Source organism: Chenopodium album, chromosome 27, assembly GCF_948465745.1.
Source record: "Chenopodium album chromosome 27, dcCheAlbu1.1, whole genome shotgun sequence".
In the NCBI taxonomy this organism is placed as follows: domain Eukaryota; kingdom Viridiplantae; phylum Streptophyta; class Magnoliopsida; order Caryophyllales; family Amaranthaceae; genus Chenopodium; species Chenopodium album.
In genome coordinates, this window is record NC_137860.1 from 36,408,690 (window position 1) to 36,424,303 (window position 15,614).

Genomic DNA, 15,614 nt, shown 5'->3' on the forward strand with positions numbered 1-15,614 from the left:
TAGCATTAGTGGAGGTCTTAATCTGTGCCCGTGGACCAAGTAGAGGAATCACGCTTGAGGTTCTTTATCTCCCTTTGTTCTTGCTCGATCGCACGTGGAATCACGCTTCAAAGGTACGATTATTTGTGCTTTATGTGTTATGCATTAGATCCTTGGTTTAGGTACTGTATGAATATGATTCATGTTATTTCCGCTGCGTAGTACCTATAAACTCCTACACAAACCTCCTCCACACAAGCTCTTCAGTTTACTCCATCCCTGAATTTCCAAGCTACTAAGAGAGGGAAATAGGTGGTTCTGAAATATCTCTCTTACAATAAACAAACTTGTCAGACTCTCATTTTTGCCAAATCCAATGGTCAGCTGTTGTGAAATCCCTGTCCCATAGGACAAAAATGAATTTGATTCATCTGAACTACAGCATAGAATCAACTTTTGCAAACTTGTACTAAGAGGAATGGAAGTTAGGTTTGGGCAGTGTTTGATGTCCAAAAGAGAGAGACGAGGGAATGGATATGGTACTGGGCGTAAGAGAAATGGTCGGTTTTGTTCATTATAGCTCAATTGCAAATCCAAGTCTCCAGAAGAGCATCGCTGCCATCCTTTTAACTCTGGCAGATTTATCAAATAAAGTGATTCAAGGGATGGAAAGAATGACATTGACTGATCATCTGCCCAAGTGGTGCTCGGTCCAGATGATGCAGAAAAGGCTCCACTATCACCACCACCACTACTCTCTTCGATGTATTCCAAATAATCTAAGCTGTTAAGTTCAAGGATTGTCAGATGACGCAATCGACATAATTTAACAAAGGGATACGCTGCAACCTTTCACAAGAGAAGTACTCAAGTCCTCTGAAGACTCCCATTTTGGAAATGTCGTCCCCTCATACTGTTTCAATGTTAAACATCTAACATTAGGATGGGGCTGAAGGCCTTTTAACAGTGCTGCAGATCAACCAGTAATCTTAATACTCTTCAGATATTCCAATCCTTTGATGACATACCTGGCTTGAGTAAAGCTTAGCATCATCATGAGTTGGATCAGTAGATATCATCACGATTTGAAGATTGCCTCTGAGGTTGGTAAGAACTTCCAAGTCTTCCAGCATACCTCTACATGCAGGCGCAGTAGTATCAAAACACACAACAAACCTTGATAGACTTTGAAGGCAAATCAAGTTGCTCATTCCTGGTGGCATATGACTCAAATTGAAGCAATCATTAAGATCTAAGTGCCTTAGATTCACTAGTTTTCTCAAGTTCTTCGGCAACTCCTTTAAGCTCCAACACTTCTTTAATTTTAAAGTCTGAAAGTTGATTAGTTCACAAACTGTTGCAGGAAGAAACTGCAGCTCGTAATTATACGATAGGTCAAGGTATCGCAAATGAATAAGTTTATCTATTGTGCTGGGCAATGTTCGAATGCTCTTGTGACATAAGCGCAAGACACTGCTGGGAATTGGGTCAGAAAAACAGAGCAAGCAAACAATTGAAAGAGAAAATTAGCTAAGAACAGATAGATTGTATTGCAAGTCAGTGTAACTTCAATACAACTCCTTTCTTTTGAGAGGAAAGGATGCTCTCCCAAGGAATGAAGTCCACAAAATGATTTCCAGATACATTCCCTCTACAATTATTCCCTTAAATAACCAAGGATAACTAACAGGCTGCCATAACAAACTCAGCACACACCACAAGGACTAACAAACTTATTTCCCAATTACTGATTTACCCCTCCCTGTAACTAACTTCCAGCTCACCCCAAGCCAACTCACTCTCTCCTAACAGCACCTTGATTAGCCTTCCTTCTAGCATAAGTGAAGCGAATCTTTGGGCTGGGCTGATCTCTAGCAATACCTCCCACCCAAAAAAGTACCTTGTCCTCAAGGTGGAAGTGAGGAAAGCGAGCAGCAATGTCATCATGGTCTTCCCAAGTTGCCTCAAAGTCTTGCAGCCCCTTCCACCTAATGAGAACCTCAGTTGCAGCCTGAGTACTCCTGACCCCAAGGACAGAATCTGGCTCCACATCCATCACCAATCAGCAGAGAGCTGGGCAGGCAGGGCAGTAGGTACCTGACCAGGTCCCAAGGCCTTCTTAAGCTGAGAAATGTGAAAGACTGGGTGTATTTTGGCAGAAGGGGGCAGTTGCAACCTGTATGCCACCTTCCCAACACGCTCTAACACCTGATAAGGCCCATAGAAACGAGGAGAGAGCTTCTCAGATTGCCTCCTTACTACAGAGTGTTGCCTGTAAGGTTGTAATTTGAGATAGACCAAGTCCCCTACTTCAAAATCTCCTTCCCTTCTAGTCTTGTTCTCATAGTGCTGCATATAAGCCTGAGCTTGCACCAAATGGTACTTCAAATCATCTAGAATAGCATCTCTTTCTTGCAACTGATCTTCCAGAGAAGAAATGGCAGTAGCTCCCTGGGTAAATCTGATCAAACGGGGGGGTTCCTTACCATACAAAGCCTTGAAAGGAGTACACTGAGTAGCAGTGTGGAAAGCCGTATTGTACCAATATTCAGCCCAATGCAGCCAATTTGCCCAAGTAGAGGGTTTCCCATTCACAAAACAACGCAAATAAGACTCCACCCCTTTGTTAACCACCTCGGTTTGGCCATCAGTTTGCGGGTGGTAAGCGGTGCTACGATGAAGATTAGTGCCCTGTAGCCTGAAGAGCTCTTTCCAGAATATGCTTAAGAATATTTTATCCCTATCAGACACAATAGTCGAGGGCATGCCATGCAATCTCACAACCTCCTTGACAAAAACCTTAGCAACCATTTGAGCAGTATATGGGTGCTTAAGCAAAATAAAGTGACCATACTTGGTCAAACGATCCACAACTACCAAAATGGTATCCCACCCCAAGGACTTAGGTAGTCCCTCCACAAAGTCCATGGAAATATCCTCCCACACCAACTCGGGAATGGGGAGAGGTTGTAAAAAACCAAGAGGAGACAAGGTGGATACCTTGTTTTGCTGACAAATATGGCAATGCTGAACATACTTTGTCACATCTTTGCGCATACCTTGCCAATACCATTCACTAGCTAGCCGTTGGTAAGTCTTGAAATCCCCGGCATGGCCCCCAATTGGAGAGTCATGGTATTCACGCAGCAACCTTGTAGTCAGATCACTGTGTTTAGGAACAACCACCCTTTGCTTGTATTTTAGAACTCCATTTTCCAGAGTAAAACCTTTGGGAACTGATTCTCCAGCTTGTAACTGAGTAGTGAGGTGCTGAATGGTGGGATCTTGCTTGATGAAGGAGTGAATGAACTGCCATTGTAACCCACATGAAGTCACCAGAGAAGCACATTCAACCTTGGTATCATGCTGTCTTGACAGAGCATCAGCCACTTTATTTGTCAGCCCCGGTTTATAGTGTATATCAAATGAGTACCCCAAGAGCTTACTCACCCATTTTTGGTAAGCTTGGCCTACCACCCTCTGTTCCAGCAAGTACTTAAGGCTGCGCTGGTCAGTACGCACCACAAAAGTCCTTCCTAATAAGTAATGCCTCCATTTCTCGATGGCAAACACAACGGCCATGAGCTCCTTCTCATATATGGGCTTTGCTCTAGCCTTTAACCCCAAGACTTTGCTGAAAAAAGCAATAGGATGTTGGTTTTGTAAAAGAACAGCTCCAAGACCATGCCCTGAAGCATCTGTCTCCACAATGAAAGGAAGAGTGAAATTAGGAGTTGCAAGAATAGGGGCCCTGATCATTGCGGCCTTTAGTGCCTCAAAGGCTGAAGTAGCTTCATCAGTCCACCCAAAAGAATCCTTGCGCAATTGATCGGTTAAGGGTTGAGCAATGAGTGCGTATCCTTGAATGAACTTCCTATAATACCCCGTGAGACCAAGGAAGCCACGCAATGCTTTAATAGAAGTGGGCATCGGCCATTCCACCATTGCCTGAACCTTGGTGGCATCCACCTCCACCCCTGCTGCTGAGATTACGTGCCCCAAGTAAGCCACCTTAGACTTCCCCACCTCACATTTCTTAAAATTCGCATACAACTGATGGGCTGCCAAAGTCTCAAGGACTTGTCTGAGATGATCAAGGTGTGACTCTTCACTTGGACTGTACACCAAGATATCATCGAAGAAAACCAAGACAAACTTGCGCAAGAAAGGCCGGAACACCTTATTCATAAGTGACTGAAAAGTGGCGGGTGCATTGGTAAGGCCGAAGGGCATTACCAAAAATTCATAATGCCCTTCGTGGGTACGGAAAGCAGTCTTAGGCACATCCTCCCTGCTGACCCTAATCTGATGATACCCAGATTTTAGATCAAGTTTTGTAAAAATGACAGAACCACACAATTCATCCAATAACTCATCAATCATTAGAATAGGAAATTTATCAGGTACTGTGTCTTTGTTCAATGCTCTGTAATCAACACAAAATCGCCAACTACCATCTTTCTTTTTGACCAACAACACGGGGCTAGAATAAGCACTAGTTGATGTCTGAATAATTCCTGCTCGAAGCATGTCAGCCACCAATCTCTCGATCTCATCCTTCTGGGATTGTGGGTATCGATATGGGCGTACACTTATGGGATTTGCTCCATGCTTGAGGGTAATAGAATGTTCAATCTTACGAGAAGGAGGTAAGCCTTCGGGCATGTGAAAGACCTGGTCAAATTCCTTAATCAAGGGCTGAAAGAGTGCCGGGATAGATGGTGGTTCCTCTACTACACTTCCCAGGTGATTACATTCCAACAAGAACCCATGACCTTCTTTTTGCAGGGACTTAATCATGGCCTTAAGAGTGATGCAAGTCCTGCCCAGATGAGGATCACCTCTCAGAGTGACCATCTCCCCTCCTACTTGGAACTTGAGAGATTGAGTCTTCCAATTAGTCATGGTGGTGCCTAATTTTTCAAGCCATTGTACTCCCAAAATTAGATCCGAGTTGCCTAAGGGAAGCACCAAGAAATCCTCTACTATAGTAACCCCTTGTACCTCCAAAATCACCCCCTTACACACACCATTTCCCTGCACCAAGTCACCCGTTTCCAAGGTCACCCCAAAATTCGTTGATGTGAGTTGGAGGTGCTGCGCAGCCATGGAGGAGACGAAATTATGCGTCGCCCCTGGGTCTATCATCACCACCACGCCTTGGTCTTTAATCGTCCCCACCATGCACATGGTTTTAGGGCTCGTAATCCCCATGACCGAGCACAGAGCCACCTTCGGGTTAATGGGTTCTGTTTCGGGTTGGTTTATGTTTGGGGTAGGTGTGGGTTTAGTGTTTGGGTTAGGTAGTGGGTGCGTGGTTTCAACCGCCGACGGCTCGCCGGACTCCTCCCACTCCTCCTCCTCTTCATCTACCGTGAGCAGGACACTTAACTCACGGCGGCGGCACTTGTGGTTTATAATCCACTTTTCGTCGCATCTAAAGCATAGGCCCTGCTCCCTCTTGTGCTGGAGTTCCTTCTCAGAGAGTCGCCTTATCTCACCGGAGTTTTTGGGGGTGGTGGTGGTGTTTTTGGAGTATGGGTTTGTGTTTAGGGTCGTGTTTAGGCCTGGAGAATTGTAGATCTGGGAGATTGGGTTGGATCGTGGGGTAGGATTTGGATGACGCCACGTGTATGGGTTAGAAACGGGTTTGGGTCGCGGATTCAATCTCAGCTTTTCTTCAACCCGCAAATCTAGCTCCATGGCCCGATCCAGTGTAATCGGATCCAACAAACGGACCTCGACCCGAATCTCCTCACTTAACCCATTTATAAATTGCCCCTTTGCAATTTCTTCAGGAACCCCTTCAATCGGAGCTAATAACTCGATGAAGCGACGCCTATAATCCACCACTGTTCCCGTTTGCTGGTGGGCTAACCACTGCTCGTGGAGAGACCCCGTGGCGGTGGTTCGAAATCGGCGAAGGATTAATTGCTTCAAAGCTTCCCACGTCAGCAAAGGGCGGCGACGGTGCTCCCATTGATACCAGAGCAGCGCGTCACCCTCGAGCGCCACCACTGCCGCCTCTAGCTTGTCCTCCTCCGTTAACCTGTAAAAATGAAAAAACCGCTCCGCACAGAGGATCCACCCATCTGGGTTTATCCCATCGAACAACGGTAAGTCAAGTTTTCGCAATTTCCAGTTCGCATTTCCCTGAGCACCACCTTCGCCATACTCGATGTGCTGTGCAGAGAAGGGATTGTCCCAGCTTCCTCCATTCGATCCTCGAGGCCCAGAGCCCGGAATAGCGGTGGTGCGTACCTCTGTACGGATAGTGTTAATATCCGACTTGAGAGCAGCTAGAGCAGAGGCGATTTCCTGGGATACCTTCGCCGGAATCTCTGCCAGCTCTTGCTCCATCAAATCCATGCGCTGAGCATTGGTGAGTCTCGCCATTTTCAGCTCCGATCGTCACTGCTCTGATACCAATTTGCTGGGAATTGGGTCAGAAAAACAGAGCAAGCAAACAATTGAAAGAGAAAATTAGCTAAGAACAGATAGATTGTATTGCAAGTCAGTGTAACTTCAATACAACTCCTTTCTTTTGAGAGGAAAGGATGCTCTCCCAAGGAATGAAGTCCACAAAATGATTTCCAGATACATTCCCTCTACAATTATTCCCTTAAATAACCAAGGATAACTAACAGGCTGCCATAACAAACTCAGCACACACCACAAGGACTAACAAACTTATTTCCCAATTACTGATTTACCCCTCCCTGTAACTAACTTCCAGCTCACCCCAAGCCAACTCACTCTCTTCTAACAGCACCTTGATTAGCCTTCCTTCTAGCATAAGTGAAGCGAATCTTTGGGCTGGGCTGATCTCTAGCAGACACGCAAGTATTTCTCCCTTGAAAATAGTTCTCTTGTGTCACTGTCAAAAACTTCAAGAGAACCTTTTATATGCCCCAATAGAAATAGTGTATGTAGCCGTTTCAAATCACCCGTAGACCTCAGAATGCTTCCCATGTCGAGATGACCTAAAGATAAATGCCGATAATTTTTCTTCAATTGGCCAGCAACACAATTTATAATTTCTGTTTCTGCTACTTCTTGAGCCACTTCATGCATAAGATTATGGACTTTGCATGATACAATCTCACCAACGTCATCTCTTTCAACATCTTGAAAAAAGCATCTTTGTAACAGGGTCATAAAATGTTCCTCTCCAGCTTCTTCAACACTTTGCCCATCTAAGGGTACAATGAAATGGTTTGCTATCCACAAGCTAATCAAAATATCCTTCTCTATCCTATATTCCTTGGGGAACAAGGCACAATAACTAAAGCAGCTCTTCAATGACAAGGCAAGATGATGATAGCTCAACTTCAGTATAACAATATATCATTGTTATCATCTTGCTTTATTTTTCTTAAGTCAGTCTCTAAATGACAGCCATGTGGGTTTTCCCTGACCATAAAGAAGACTTCCAACAACTCTTATGGCAAGTGGAACATTGCAGCACTTTTTAAGAATAAATTTTCCAATCTCAACAAGGCCTGTATCCATTCGGTCATCCTCTTTTTCAAACGCCATTTTCTCAAATAAATGCCACGAATCTTCCTCTGAGAGTCCCTTTAGATCATAAGTAGAACCATCTCCCACGATTCTAGCCACCATGTTAGAACGAGTAGTCACCACAATTCTACTTCCCCTTTGCCCTTTAATCAATAAGTTCCTTAACTCAAGCCACTTATGACGATTCTCATTCCATACATCATCTAAAACAAGAAAATACTTATTTTTACTGATGATTCCTTGTACTAAACACCATAATTGGTCCATCTCAAGGTGGTCATACTTGTCATTTGTTGTTGAACTTAAAATTTTATGAAGAATTACTTTGATATCAAATACAACCGAAACACAAACCCACAATCTTAATGGAAACTCACTCTTAATCCTCTCATCATTATAGACGAGTTGAGCAAGAGTGGTCTTCCCTAAACCCCCAACCCCAACTATGGTGACAGTAAAAAGATTATCATGTAAACTAGAATCCATTAACATATCTAAGATTGCCTGATATTCCTCATCTCTCCCTATAACATCCTCGTTTACAAATGAGTGAATGTCTTCCCTTCTCTTAACCATCATTCTCCCCATCGGGGAAGTAGCTATTGATAAGGAAGAAGAACCAAAGTCATGATGATCTTTGGCAATTTCATCCAACCTCTCCCTTATCTTCTTCACCTTGTGAGATGTTTTGTAACCAAAAGCTAAATGGTTGGAATGAGAAAAGAAAAGGCGTACCTCTTTGGCAAGTTGATTGCCTGAGATAAGTTCTTTGCGTCGAGCTAAAGTGGCAACCTCGTCAAACAGGTCATCTGCTTCATAAACAGCGTCCCTAAGTTTCTCCAGCCAATCATGTTCCACATTGCTTCTTCTTTGAAACTGCTGTCTCTCTTGCTCTTCTGCATCAAGGAGAATAGCAGTTATGGCAGTCATAGTGTCCTTCATCTTTGCAAGCTGGGATTTGAAACTCCAAGCAGATGCAATTTTGTTTGCAAATGAAGAATCTAAAAGTTGGAGTAAATCTTGCACTAGTGTCAAAATTGATGCGACATCCATAATTTCTGATCTCTCCTTAGACTCCTTCTGTTCTAACTTTCTTATTTGAGGAAAATATAATGTTGACTGTATATGTTTAGCTGTTTTAAACTAGTAAAAGGGTAATTCTAAAGCTTACAACATTTTCTAGTTCTTTACTTACATAATGTGGTCTATGTGGATAATCTACTCTGTAAAAAGAAATTAATTAAACCCTGGGCGGTTGTGAGACAAATTTATCAAACAATGTTGACTGCAGAATTGAATATGAGGATGAATTATTAGGTGAGCATGATTTAAAAATTAATTAGCAGCACATCATTATCAATTAAAGAAGTATGTAGGAATTTGTGAGGCAGTTGAAGGATTCAACCATTCAGGTTATAGCTGGTAAGTGGTAACCATGTTTTGTAAGTATCATTAAAACTTGGAAACTAATATGCATGAGTATCATTTTTAAGAGGCATCTTACAGACTGTTGCTCAAAACTTATCTATTTTATTTAAGACTTTCATAATATATGACTAATATGAGAATAGCTTATAGACATATTCCTCACAATGATTTATATGTATGTTCAGTAAAACCTTAGCTTCAGAAACAAGATATAGAAAATATAAATATTGATATTAATTAAGAGGACAAGATATTAGTGGAAGAGTATAACCGCGTAACAAAGATAATAAAGTCAAGGTTTGGGTAGGTGATTGGGTCATCAAACTAATTAACAATAAATATATCCACGATCCCTCCTCCCCTTCATTAGTTTGACAATTTTGCATTTCAGTTCGTGCATTTCTCCTCAATCCCAGAATAAGGAAAAATGAGCTATTATCCTCCTCCACAAGGTTATACCTAGCTCTTTCTTTCATGTGAATTACGCACTTTTTTTCATTTGATCATCTATCACAATCATCATCATAATATTTTGTATAGTGTTATGAATTCATACAAATTACTATCCTCCATTTTAAATTAATTGACATCATGTAATTTGAACATCTTTGCAACAATTACATTTAGACAGAGGCCGTGGTTTGTTTTGGTAATTTTTTGTATTAACTGTGTTGAATTTGGTTAGGAGACAAGGGAGGATACCCACCACAACAAGGGTATCCAGGACAAGGATATGGAGTATACCCACCACCACCACAAGGGTACCCTCCGCCACAGTATCCCCAACCTCAGTATGTTCAGCCTCCTCCTCAGCAGCAGAATCAGAGTGGTGGTGCTGATGGTTTCATGAAAGGATGGTATAATATTCCTCTTTCTATCCCTCTATCTTTATACTCTGCATATAAAAAATTACTTTGGTAGTAGTCATCCTTTATTTATCTCTATTATACTCCCAACTCCATATATACATAGAATAACTCCCTATTTGCTAAAGTAAATTTTAATTAAAACACTTCATTAATACATCCCAAGAATATTTACAATCTACTTTATTTATACTAGTAGATGTATACTTTGTATTATATTTACTTCATTGACTTTACTTTGTTAGACCAGGCCACCTGGTTATTTATTGGTGGTGTATAATCTTATATTGTCTAGTTTGTTGATCTATTACAAAGATAATTTTTTAAAAAAGGCAAATAGTATAAGTTTTTTGTATCAAAAATTTCATGAGACACTGGTTATATAAATATCTAATAAGTGAATAAATATAGCCAATGGAAAAGTAATGTCACATATTTAAATTTTTATGGCCAAATTATACAGTTAATGACTGAAAAAGACCAACAAAAAATTAGCTTACAACCATTTTCCAAATGAATCCCAAAGTCAACTAGCAATAACAAAACTTGATTTATAAATTATTAACAAAATGTAGATCAAGTGGTAAATTTGTAAATAAAATACGCAATAAATCAACAACTCAAGCTCATATTTAATGAAACGTTATAGAAGGGGATAGAAGTCATATAATAATAAAATAAAATAAAAAAAAAATAAATAAGAAAGGAGGTTATGGAGCAAGGGCTGATGGCTCTGGTTAAGCATGAGCGGATTGGGGACATTTATAAGCTGTTTCATTATAGTTTGGCCGCTCAAAAACCCGCTAAAAAACCCGAATCAAAAAAGCGGTTAGCCCCAACCAGAACAACATTTATAGATTAAAAAAAAAAACAAATTTTTTATATTTACAAAAATAAAATCAAACATCTAAGCCCTAACAATTGGGAAATGGGAAGATATACCCATTTTGTTAAACCCTAAAAAATTAAATTATTAGAAAAGAAAATTCCAGGAATTTGAAGGAAGAAATTGAAATTAAAAATGTACTATTGATTGGGAAGGAGTGGCTTACATACAGCAGAAAGATGATGACGGAGTTACCTACATAGTACAAAGACTTTATTGGATAATAGCTAGATATGGTGCGCCAATTATGTGCGTTAACTATCTTTCCTCTCACATTCATTACTTTTCAATAAACTATTAACCCCACTATGTTTCTCTTACAACTTTTTTAATACTCCAACTACCCCACTTACCTCTTATTTTATTTAAGTCAATTAAATTGCCTAAAACTATGTACTGGTCAAACTGTAACACTTAAAAAAACACAAAGGGAGTAGGAAATAATTCTCTCTAACCACCAATAAATCATTACTCCATATCACTTACCAAACAGGTCATGATAATATATAGTACTTCATTTGATTTATTATAATTGTACCTTACTTAACTTTTCTCATTTTCACTTAATCATATACGAAGTATTCATATCATATGTATAGTTTTTGCAATTGAGTAAAATGTTTGTCACTAACTCTTAATCATAAATTCATATTCATATGTATAGTTTTTACAACCTAGTAAAATACTTATCACTAACTCTTATTTGTTTTCCTAATTTGTAGTTTGGCTGTTCTTTGTTGTTGCTGTCTTATGGATGTGTGCTTTTAATACCATGCTGATGATGACTTTGATTGACTCAACATCGTTGCGATTTGACAATTGGAGATATATTTTATGAACTTGCGAATTATATACACATACACACATTATATATTACGTATGGTTGTATACTTAATACCCCCACCCCCAAATCAATGTAATATCTTATTTATATCTTGTGTATATTGGATCTTTGACTTGGAAATTTCTACTCTCATTCACCTTTTTTTTTTTTTTTTTTTTTTTTGAATGGTACTCTCATTTGTGACATACTGACACTGTATAATCAACCAATCTCTCAAATTTTTTTTTTAATTTTAATTTTTTTTTTATTATTTTATTCGCGGTTGCCATCTTTCATGAGCAATAAACAAATCATATTTCATTTGACCAAACGATACAAAACTATTTAAAGGTCATTTAGGCCTATATGTTTTTCTTGATCGATCTTTTCTTATTTAATGTTTTGTTTTGGCATAAACTTAAATCAGAATTAATATCTTACCTATCTCAAGCTCAACATAAGCTACAATATACATGTGACTTACATTGATTAAGCAAAAGAAAATAAAAGAAAGATTGGAGTTCATGAATGATAGAAGGCAGAGAAGCAATAAACTCCATCCTAATACCTTAACTTGTACTAAAAAAGCTAAGGGAAGATCATATCATTTATAATTAGAAAAAGTTGTAATTAAAAATAACATTATAAATTCAAACCCTTAATTACGTTATAGAATTAATTAAAACTTATCCCATGATCAGAATGGTCACTCCATCCCTTATTATAATTGGTTTGAATAACAATAATTAAGAGGGAAAATACTTGTTGATGAGAGTATGTAGTTAATAATCAATACTACTAGTGATGACAAAATTTAAGTACAAGGGTACAAGCAAGCGTGTTTGACCGTATGGTAATGTCGCTCTAACAAAGACATAGTCAAGGTTTGGGTCGTTAATTAATTAAATTAACAATAATGAAAACCCCTCTCCCTACTTAATTAATCAGATAAACCACTTAAATTAATTGTCTTTGATCTTCTACTTATATTATAATTACCCTCTAACAAGAAAGGGAAATAAAGAAGCAGATCGAGTAAAAATGAGTTTTCATCATGAGCACCCTCCTCCTCAAGAAGGTATGTATTATATGTAGGTGGTCAACCCTTCTCTTTTACTTGTGAATTTACCTCTCACGTACCTTTTTTTTTTTTTTTTTTTCTAATCTCGTGCATGCATATAATTTAGTTGTTTTAATTTAGTTGTTTTTTGCGTTATTGATCACTTTCTAATATAAGGCTTTTTTCTCTTAAGTAAGCTCATTAATCTAAGTCCTTAAATTTATTTGTGTTTAAATTGAATTGATGTTTGGTTGGTAGAAAGCCCAGTATATCCGGCTGCAATACAAGGATACGGAGGTTACACGGCGCAACAAGGGTATCCGGCGGGGCAAGTATACCCAGCAGGGCCACTACAACAAGGGTATCCGGGGCTAGGATACCCACCACAACAAGGGTATCCAGGACAAGGATATGGAGTATACCCACCACCACCAGGTTATGTGTACCCGACTCCGCCATATACTCCTCAACTTACGTATGTGCAAGTGCAACCACCTCCTCCTCAGCCTCAGCACCTCAATAATCATATTAGTAGTCGTGGATTTATGAAGAGATGGCGCTACTGTTGGTCGTGGTGCTACAGTTGTACAGGAACCTGTTAATTTATTCGGAGTACTCCATTTAATCATCGTCAGGTAATTGGTTCATCATTTTTGTACAACTACAAAATCTATAACCTAATAAGCTAATTAACTACGTATGTAGTAATTAATTATAAGCATTTAATTTTGTAATATGAAAGATGAATTCACCTAGCATTTCAGTTGGTACGTTGTAGATATTCAATTGAATATATGTGGCTATCGTATGTTTCACATACTACTAGTATATATTAATATTAGATATATTTACTAATACATGCAATATAACAATCAAAGATGGTTTGATGGATCATGGATGTATATATCATGTATCATGTATGCATCACAATTCACAAATAGTAACCATTTGGATGCAATATTGCTTGCCTACGATAATAATTTTTTCTTAAGTGTGTGTGAATACTGATATATTTCATTCATATTATCGGCTTACCCTAGGTAGGTGCTCGACATATAATTATATAATAATGTTTTATTTATTAATTTATTTTTATATTAGCGTACTTGCAATATACCTATGCACGTACAGTTGCAAACTCTCTTGCTTGCTTGACAGGTAGTTTAATAAAACAAAAAAAATTAGGGATTTGAACAGACAAATAACTTTATTAGTTTACTACTAATATGATAAATGCATGGATATGACAAGGTCATGATAGTTTTAAGTAATTACTTTGTTTGTTGACCTATTAAAATAATCACTTTATCAAACATCATCGTTGTATGGTGTGTACGTTGCAAATTAAATACGGAGTATTATATTAATTATCGAGTACCGTGTATCAACTATATTTATTTATTTGGTGAAGGTTATCTTGATCTCATTAAGTTGGTCAAGAATTTATAATAAAAAATTATGATGAAGGTTCTTGTATATCATCCTCTTCCTTACATACTTTGCAAGCAAGTATATTACAACAAATAAAATCCCAGCCCAATAAGGCCAATCCATGTTGATGTAGTCATTCATTGAGTATAAGGATCGGACTTCATAATGGATTACATCATAATATATTATGATATCATGCATCAATATTGATGTAGGCAATTACTTTAAAATTAATTTAAGTTTTGAATTATCAACTTTGAAGCTTTTGTTTTGTAAAATTCGTGATGGTTTTTTTTAATTTTGTCACTGACCTGATGTTTTCATTTGCAGCTTGCTTGCATTGGCTGGTGTTTGTTATTTCAATTCGTTGTTGATGTATGTCTTCTAGATGCATATATATATACTGAGGACTGATTGAATGGCTTAACATTATACTAATAATGTTGCCATAGATTCAAGCATGTGTGAACAGTACAGTAGGACTTATATATATTGGTATATTATACAAGTATATCATATCCAGGCCATGTATATTACTCTATTATAATGGAGATGATATCAATTGATATCATTTTAATAATTTCCTTCCATATCAGTGCTGATATAAAGCTACAGGGCCTACAGCATATCATATCTCCAACAGTGTGTACTCTTATAAAATGTGTACATTATACAAAGTAATATCTCGTGATGTAAGTATGCTACTAACATATTCAATTATATTGGAATTAATATATGAAATTACATTCAGAGGTGTCAATTAACCCCAGGATAGCCCCCTAGAAATTTATCATTTTATCATCCATTTGTAATACTGTAACAATTTACCAAATATATTTTACTAATGTAAGATTGATGACCAATATAATGCATTGACCAATAATGTAATTAAAAGCCAAAACAACGTTCTACGCCTGATTGTCGAAAAGAATATACAAAATACTCCGTACAAATTAATAGTTGTATACCAAACCTTTGTTTTTTTTTTAATCCGTAATAGTATATATACAAATTACAAAGTATTCCCTACCACATTTGTGTGGGTTTTTTTTTTTTTAAATAATTTGAACTCCGTTGATTTATGCCTTTTAATAATTAAGTAATATTAGGAGGCGATGAAAGCAGGATATGCATGTGTAGGATCACTTTGACGGAGTGGCGGGGAAGGAGCGCCCATATGCAATGCCATTATACGGACAACGACTCCAATCAAATAATAACCTTGTGCTTGCTTTCGGGTACGGTACTACCTTTTATTTCTCCAATTAATGGAATTTTAACGTTGAATTTCCTTTTTTTATTTGGTAGAACCGTTGTATCATGTCAATATCATGCATTTGAAAAAAAAAAATGCACGATAGTGTCTTCAATTAGTTTATCAAATAAACAAATTACTAAATACTTCCTTTGTCTCATAATAATAGTGATGAACCAAACTCTAATTTTCATGGTCAAACTTAGAAATTTGACGAAAAATTCTCATTAATATATGAAAATAGTATAGTGCACCCGAGTGCACCATGCGCATGGTGCACCCGGAAAGGACATTAGGCTTATTTTAAAGAACATGAGGAAAAAAAAAAGAACATACGAGTGTTTGAAAAAGAACATGCTAGTATT

The 15,614-nt window shown here is 38.1% G+C and overlaps 2 protein-coding genes across 2 annotated transcripts; one reads left to right on the forward strand and one right to left on the reverse strand.

The window, feature by feature from the left end:
* Positions 1–6,807: 6,807 nt before the first annotated feature.
* On the reverse strand, positions 6,808–8,553 carry LOC145620181 (putative disease resistance protein RGA3). Its single transcript, XM_081674813.1, has 2 exons — positions 7,420–8,553; positions 6,808–7,308 (listed from the first exon to the last, which is right to left on the reverse strand). Exons 1-2 carry the CDS (start codon positions 8,551–8,553, stop codon positions 6,808–6,810), a joined length of 1,635 nt encoding a protein of 544 aa, XP_081530939.1.
* Positions 8,554–9,305: 752 nt separating this feature from the next.
* Positions 9,306–11,655, forward strand: LOC145619238 (protein CYSTEINE-RICH TRANSMEMBRANE MODULE 3-like). Its single transcript, XM_081673886.1, has 3 exons — positions 9,306–9,380; positions 9,614–9,785; positions 11,403–11,655. Exons 1-3 carry the CDS (start codon positions 9,356–9,358, stop codon positions 11,446–11,448), a joined length of 243 nt encoding a protein of 80 aa, XP_081530012.1. The 5' UTR covers positions 9,306–9,355; the 3' UTR covers positions 11,449–11,655.
* The last annotated feature ends 3,959 nt before the right edge of the window (positions 11,656–15,614 follow it).

Coding starts and splice junctions, on each gene's coding strand:
- LOC145620181 (XM_081674813.1), bottom strand. CDS start 8,553: ATGGATGTCGCATCAATTTTGACACTAGTGCAAGATTTACTCCAACTT. Junction 7,309..7,419: donor ATGTTCCACTTGCCATAAGA/GTTGTTGGAAGT, acceptor GTTATACTGAAG/TTGAGCTATCATCATCTTGC.
- LOC145619238 (XM_081673886.1), top strand. CDS start 9,356: ATGAGCTATTATCCTCCTCCACAAG. Junction 9,381..9,613: donor CTATTATCCTCCTCCACAAG/GTTATACCTAGC, acceptor GAATTTGGTTAG/GAGACAAGGGAGGATACCCA. Junction 9,786..11,402: donor GATGGTTTCATGAAAGGATG/GTATAATATTCC, acceptor CCTAATTTGTAG/TTTGGCTGTTCTTTGTTGTT.